Genomic DNA, 7,683 nt, shown 5'->3' on the forward strand with positions numbered 1-7,683 from the left:
CAATGCTTTTTTTGCCTCTGTCTTCACGAACAAGGTCAGCTCCCAGACTGCTGCACTGAGCAGCACAGCATGGGGAGGAGGTGACCAGCCCTCTGTGGAGAAAGAAGTGGTTCGGGACTATTTAGAAAAGCTGGACGAGCACAAGTCCATGGGGCCGGATGTGCTGCATCTGAGAGTGCTAAAGGAGTTGGCGGATGTGATTGCAGAGCCATTGGCCATTACCTTTGAAAACTCATGGTGATCAGGGGAGGTCCCGAACGACTGGAAAAAGGCTAATGTAATGCCCATCTTTAAAAAAGGGAAGAAGGAGGATCCTGGGAACTACAGGCCAGTCAGCCTCACCTCAGTCCCTCGAAAAATCATGGAGCAGGTCCTCAAGGGATCAATTCTGAAGCATTTAGACAAGAGGAAAGTGATCAGGAACAGTCAGCATGGATTCACCAAGGACAAGTCATGCCTGACTAATCTAATTGCCTTCTATGACGAGATAACTGGCTCTGTGGATGAAGGGAAAGCAGTGGATGTGTTGTTCCTTGACTTTAGCAAAGCTTTTGACACCATCTCCCACAGTATTCTTGCCAGTAAGTTAAAGCAGTATGGGCTGGATGAATGGACAGTAAGGTGGATAGAAAGCTGGCTAGATTGTTGGGCTCAACAGGTAGTGATCAGAGGCTCCATGTCTAGTTGGCAGCCGGTGTCAAGTGGAGTGCCCCAAGGGTCAGTCCTCGGGCTGGTTTTGTTCAATATCTTCATTAATGATCTGGAGGATGGTGTGGATTGCACCCTCAGCAAGTTTGCAGATGACACTAAACTGGGAGGACAGGTAGATACGCTGGAGGGTAGGGATAGGATACAGAGAGACCTAGACAAATTAGAGGATTGGACCAAAAGAAATCTGATGAGGTTCAGCAAGGACAAGTGCATAGTCCTGCACTTGGGACGGAAGAATCCCATGCACCGCTACAGACTAGGGACCGAATGGCTAGGCAGCAGTTCTGCAGAATAGGTCCTAGGGGTTACAGTAGACGAGAAGCTGGATATGAGTCAACAGTGTGCCCTTGTTGCCAAGAAGGCCAATGGCATTTTGGGCTGTATAAGTAGGGGCATTGCCAGCAGATCGAGGGACGTGATCATTCCCCTCTATTTGACATTGAGGAGGCCTCATCTGGAGTACTGTGTCCAGTTTTGGGCCCCACACTACAAGGAGGATGTGGAAAAATTGGAAAGCGTCCAGCAGAGGGCAACAAAAATGATTAGGGGACTGGAACACATGAGTTATGAAGAGATGCTGAGGGAACTGGGAGGGAACCGTTTAGTCTGCGGAAGAGAAGAATGAGGGGGGACTGGATAGCTGCTTTCAACTACCTGAAAGGGGGTTCCAAAGAGGATGGATCTAGACTTTTCTCAGTGGTAACAGATGACAGAATGAGGAGTAATGGTCTCAAGTTGCAGTAGGGGAGGTTTAGGTTGGATATTAGGAAAAACTTTTTCACTAAGAGGGTGGTTAAACACTAGAATGCGTTACCTAGGGAGGTGGTGGAATCTCCTTCCTTAGAAGTTTTTAAGGTCAGGCTTGACAAAGCCCTGGCTGGGCTGATTTAGTTGGGGATTGGTCCTGCTTTGAGCAGGGGGTTGGACTAGATGACCTCCTGATGTTCCTTCCAACCCTGATATTCTATGATCCTATGATTGTTTTATAAGGAAAATCCCTTGGGGCTGGTCTACACTAACACTGTAAGTCGATATAAGATACACTAGTTCAGTTACATAAGTTACATAACTGAAGTCGACATAATTTTAGGTTGACTTACAGTAGTGTCTACACCGCACTATGTCGACGGGAGGCACTCTCCCATTGACTTAGGGTATCTTCACCAAACCCGCTAAATCGACACCACCGCATCTATCACAGCAGTGTCGATTTACCCAGTAGCGTAGACATGGCCTTGGAGACCATTCCCAAAGACAAAGAAAACAAACTGGCCTCTGGTAAGCAGCAGAAATAGGTAAAGGTACCCATGCTGAGGCATATAATCAGAAGCACCAGGGAAGAAGGTCCTCATTCCCAAAAAAACACTAGCTGTAGTTACTTGCATGCACAGAAAAACATGATGACTGCAATGAAGAACAGAGAACTGAAGCGCACGAGTGTTTTAATGTAGACGGTCACTATTTGAAAATGAATCTGAATCATAACCATAATTCAAAGAAAACAAATACTTTGTTGTGGGTGGAATTAGGTGGGCAAAAAAAAAAAAAAACCCAGACTTTAGTAATCTGCTGTAAAACGTTAAATCTCTCATCAGTTCAGCATATAAAAATTGTGTCTGAATTCTAATTATGTATATAATGTACTAAATGACCATGGTTTGTTTTTTTTGTTTGTTTTTTAGTAGCATGGGGGTATCAGTCTCTCTTGCGGGATTGGCAGGATCTAAGGTTTTTGCAGGTGGAAGTGTGATAAAAATGCAAGAAACAATGCAGGAGTAGGTGGAAGTTGGAATTGCAGAGTCAGATGGGATTTAAAAAAGTCCTATCCCGGGCTCGACCATGAATCAAAGAACACAGATATTCATGTTAACGTAATTATTAGATTTATGTTAAACTATCTTCTCTTTACAGACCACACTACATCCCAAAGTATCAAAAGGTGGACACACCCACGTCAGTGAAACCCAACCAAGCCTGCCAAAGAGCGCGGCTGCTAAACACCAGGATACCATGGCCAAGGACAATGGGACAACTCCACTTCTTCACAAAAGCGCTACGATTTTAAACAGCCACAAACTGACCAGCAGCCTGGCATTCTCCTCGGAAACACACACACACACCGCCGAGCGAGTGGAACGGGGCTGCCTCCGCCAGAGCAAGGGCCGAGCAACAACTCGCCGCCCCCAGCACTGGGGACACGCTGGGGCTGCAGCGGGACAGGCTGGCGGGCCCGGGCAAGACAGACGCCGCCTCAGTCGGGGCCAGACACCCGATGTCACCAGCTGCTCGGGAGGGAGCAAGGCGCTCGCTGTCTGTCACCAAGCACCTCCCTTCCCCCACCAAGGAGTCCCCAGCGAACCAGCGCAGGATGCCCGGCCTCCCCCCGCTCTACAGGGACATCCCCCCCCACACACTGGGCGCCACGGCCTAGGGAGACACCCCCAGCAGCAAAAAGGGATTTCCGCTGCCCCCCGCCCCGCCAGGGCTAAGGAGCAACAGAGCCCAGCAGTACGAGGGGCCGGGCCTCGCTTCCCCCACCAGCCCAGGACAAACAGACACGCGGCGGCGGCACCCGGACCGGGCCGGGCGCTCCCGTCGGCACAGGCCTCGCCCCCTCCCCCTCGATCCAGCCGGCGGGCAGCAGGCGCCCCCTTCCCCCGTTACCTTTCCGCTCCCAGGAGCCGCCATTTCCCCTACTAGTGTTTATGATGACGTTGCGCGCTTCACGTGCTTCCAACAGCTTCACAACAACCTCGAGCCCCCGCCTCTCGCGAGCCCCAGGGCCAAGCGGCCGGCGCATGCGCCCCGGACAGCTCGCCTCGTGGCGGCGGAGAAAGGCGAATATGGCGAACCGGGGGCGGGGTTGTCCTGACCTCGCGCTCGCCCCGCCGGAGCCTCTCTCCCGGCAGCTGCCGGCGCACCGCTGGGCCGCCTGCGGGTGGGGGCGCGGCCGATGCCGCCGCCGCCGCGGGCGAAGCTCGCCCCTACCCACTCCCACATGCTAGGGCATGGCCGTTCCCCTACACACCACCACGGACCCCGCATAGACGTGTCCCTGCCTCGCATACCGGGGTTTGACCCCCTCCAGGGTATCGGGGCCCTGCGGAGTGATGCTGCTCCGGTTCCTTTCTAGAGCTGCGTGGGAATCCTCTGTGTCTGAAGTGACCTCTGTGTGTATTCTTCCGGACCTGTATATTCTAAATCCTTTCTTTTATTTTTCTTAGTAGTGAGGTTTAGTCTAGTTAGTGTAATTTAGTTCTTCCTCCACCCACCCCCACCCCCCACCCCCGAGCATTTCTCTGTAAAGACCATGCCCGGAGTCAGGGTGTCTTCATTCTTTCTTCATGAGTCCTGAGCACCAGTGTTGCCTTTATTGCCTTGGGGAGGGTCACATCTCTTTCATGTACAGCATTTGTCAGTCCTTCCCTCTGTGAATCATAGAATATCAAGGTTGGAAGGGACCTCAGGAGGTCATCCAGTCCAACCCCCTGCTCAAAGCAGGACCAATCCCCAATTTTTGCCCCAGATCCCAAATGGCCCCCTCAAGGATTGAACTCACAACCCTGGGTTTAGCAGGCCAATGCTCAAACCACTGAGCTATCTGTCCCCACCCGTTGTCCCCCAATGAACCCATGAGGGATGATGGCTCTGACTAAAGAAGCATCTCATGGAGAAGGCCATAAGAGCTCAGCTGGACCTGGGCTAGAGAGGCGCCCTCCAGACAACCGCCTCAGTCAGAGGGCAGTGCCCCTCCAAGCACAAGCTCAGGATCCAAGGCCAAAGCAGCTAAGCCTCAACAACTGTTACCTAGGGCTTCTCACAAGAGTAAGGGGCACTTTTGCAAACACAAGAACAGATATCCTTCCAAATCTGCACCTAGAGTAAAAGATCTCTCCCTGACTCCATCCAAGTCAATTGAGTCCTTGCATGCATGTCCTAAGGACTTAGGTCCAGTCAAATCTTCTGAACATGAAGGTATGGCACAAAGGAATAAGGATCTGTCAGTACCAACTTCCGTTCTAATACATAAGCCCAAGGATCAGCACCTACAAACACCATCTAGGAGTTACAGATGAGACTCTGCTCTGGCACTGGCAATGCCCCACAAGAAACCACTTTCCATCACAACTTAGGATGCATTGGATCCATCTGTCCTGACCACTAGAAAACCCTGCACTCTAGGATGGACTGAAACCTACAGCTCCCCAGAGGATATCTTTACCCTACCTTATCCACAGTTTCCTCTCCTGGTGGGTATGACCCTATTTAGGGTCATTACAGCAGTGGAGAAAGAAGCCAATGTGAAGAGACAGGAATGCTCCCCCACCCATCCAGCCAGAGTATTTGTCCACCAGTACCAATGGCTCTGTTGGTTGAACTGGAACTTACCTTCTCATTGGCCAAGTCAGAGGCTTCAGACAAAACATCACCTCCGCACAGGGATGCTAGCCCAGACAAAAACTCTCAAAAGTCTGGGATCCATCCTTCACCCAGACATGCCTGTCCATGGGGACTGATGGTACCCAATGTCATAGGGTCCACCCAACCAGTCAACCCTACATACTGGCATTATTGGGGTCCATGGAATTTCTATGCTAGACACCCTGGACCCTTGTATGAATCTCACCTACCATTTCCTAGCCAAAACCAACCAGCTTTGTTAGAGTACAAGAGAAAAGAAAATCAAGCCAGATCCATTGGGACCAACAGTTCCAATGGGAGTATCCTTCTCATCAGATGAGGTGATTGTCCCTCCATCATCATTCACTCCTGATGACCACAGGCAGTATCAAGAGCGCCTGCAAAGGGTGGTGACTGAGTTCTAGATCCAACTCAAGGAGGTCCAGGATATTCAGCATAGGCTCCTAGACATTCTGCAGCCTTCTGGTCCTAGGTGGATGGCCCTTCCAGTGAATGAGGCTATTATGGAACCAGCCAGGGTAGTTTGGCATATTCCTGCTTCCTGCACCCCCCGCCCCCAAAAGGGCTGAGAAGCATTATTTTTGTACCAGGCAAGGGAGTGGAGTTCCAGTTTACACCCCCAGCACCCAACTCCCTGCTAGTGTAAGCAGACACAAAAAGGGCTAGGCTACCGCATCTCAAGGCAACACCCATGGACAAGGGTACTAAATGCCTTGACTGCCTAGAGTGGAAGGTATTTTCTTCCACCAGCCTTCAGTTTCGAATTGTTAACTACCCAGTCCTGTTAGCAAAGTATGATTTCACCAACTGCTCCAAATTCTGGACTTTAAGGACAAACTCCTTCAAGAGGACATTTCCAAGCACTCATTGATGAGGGCAGACTGATAGCTAAAACATCTCTTCAGGCTGCAGTGGATGATGCTAATGCCACTTTGACAGGGATAGCTACAGCAATTGTCATGAGGCGCAAGTCTTGGTTCCAATCCTGAGGGTCCCGCAGGGAGGTACAAAATACCATTGAGGACCTACCCTTTGACAAGGCTAACTTATTCAGTAAATAAAATTGACGAGTCCCTTTACTCACTCAAAGACTCCTCATTGTCTGGGTAATTTATACCCCCATCTCCATAGAGGAAACACCACAAATAGAGGTATAGGCCAAGATTGCCCCCTAAGCCATTCTGTGACCAGCACCCTTACAAATTGCTGTTCATACACAAGAAGGTACAGAGACCTAGATCTGATGGTGCAGCGAGTCAGGACCTCTTTTTGCCTCTGGAGGGGACTAGCAAGTCCCAGCACTCCAGTTCTGGCATGCCTGAAGCAGGGAAAGCGAGCTCAGGTAAGCACACATTTTGCTTTGATAGTGCACAGTGAGAGGAGATTGAGCTGTCATGTACTTTGTTATTTGGTAGAGGAGTGATAAGGGACTGCAATTAACAGATGATGCTATGCAGTGGGGGCCCAATGGGAAAGTTTGTTAATGTACACCAGGATGTCCCAGGAATCCACAATAGTGATCTCTAGGAAAGTTTCCTGTAAGTATTCTGCAATCCTCTGCTAAAGGTTCCTTGGCAGAGCTGCCTTGTTTGTCCCCCCGCTGTAGGAAACTTTGCTGCACCAACTGGCAATTATTTCTGCAGGGACCAAAGCAGCATATGAACCCAGTCTGAAGCCACACGTGTGCAGGAGATGCACCCTTGCATCCTGGGTTACCCTCAGGAGTGAGATATCGAGTTCGATTATCCCAGCCTGTGGAAAAGGGTGCCAATATTCAGAACACTCTCCCTAGGTGCATTTAGTGACCCTCTTCGCAAAGCACCCAGACCCTTTGTCCCTTCTTGCCCATTCCCTCTTCAGTAGCCACCCCCTCCCAGCCAAACTCACCATATTTTGGGCTCTCGCTGAGCTGTGTGCTAGCAGAGAGACAGTCAGAAAGAGGTGTGTGTAACTTTTGTGATCATGGCTGTGAGTGAACTCACAATACCATCTCTGTTCATTGTTTCTTTGGTTTTGCAGAAGTGCCCTTGAGGACCTACTCCTCCACACTGGTGGAGCTCCTTCATCGGATAAGGTGGAAAACCGGGAGGAGTAAGGAGGATACATTTCACAAAGTGCTGCAGTCAACAGATGTAGCACATAGTGAAACAAGAGAGTAGAGTAAGACTATAAAAGAAAGACTCGGGCTGGATAGCCTGGAAAGGACACAGGGGCAGCTGGAGGACCAGACAGAGATGCTCAGGTCCCTCATTTCGCTGCAATCTGAGCACATCCATGCATGACTCACCCTGCAGGCAATACAGAACTCCGTTCCATGCCCTCCCCAAACTCCTGCGCCACATTCCTCGCATGTTCCTGGTCCCTCGCAGTACCCCATGCACTCTTCCCTAGGAACTGGTTTTACAATGAAAGCTGGAGTTACAGTCAGCTGTGAGAGTCGTAACCGAGAGACTGATCCTCATTTCCACGTCCCCTGTTTGACAAAAATTTTGTGTTTTGTCCTGTTATTACATATTAGTCTTTGAAATAAAATGAGACTTTATTTGTGTC

The 7,683-nt window shown here is 50.3% G+C and overlaps 1 protein-coding gene across 5 annotated transcripts in view; it reads right to left on the reverse strand.

The window, feature by feature from the left end:
• Positions 1-3,518, reverse strand: part of TBC1D15 (TBC1 domain family member 15) — an 89,062-nt gene extending 85,544 nt beyond the window's left edge. For 2 of the 5 annotated variants that reach the window (XM_073327763.1, XM_073327761.1), the window contains exon 1: positions 3,376-3,517. In XM_073327763.1, coding sequence (XP_073183864.1) covers positions 3,376-3,399 — 24 coding nt within the window. In that variant the 5' untranslated portion in view covers positions 3,400-3,517. Of the gene's footprint in view, positions 1-3,375 lie in introns of all 5 variants that reach the window. The other 3 variants (XM_073327765.1, XM_073327762.1, XM_073327764.1) reach the window with 2 other exon arrangements.
• Positions 3,519-7,683: the final 4,165 nt, after the last annotated feature.

Source organism: Lepidochelys kempii, chromosome 1 (assembly GCF_965140265.1).
Source record: "Lepidochelys kempii isolate rLepKem1 chromosome 1, rLepKem1.hap2, whole genome shotgun sequence".
Lineage (NCBI taxonomy): Eukaryota > Metazoa > Chordata > Testudines > Cheloniidae > Lepidochelys > Lepidochelys kempii.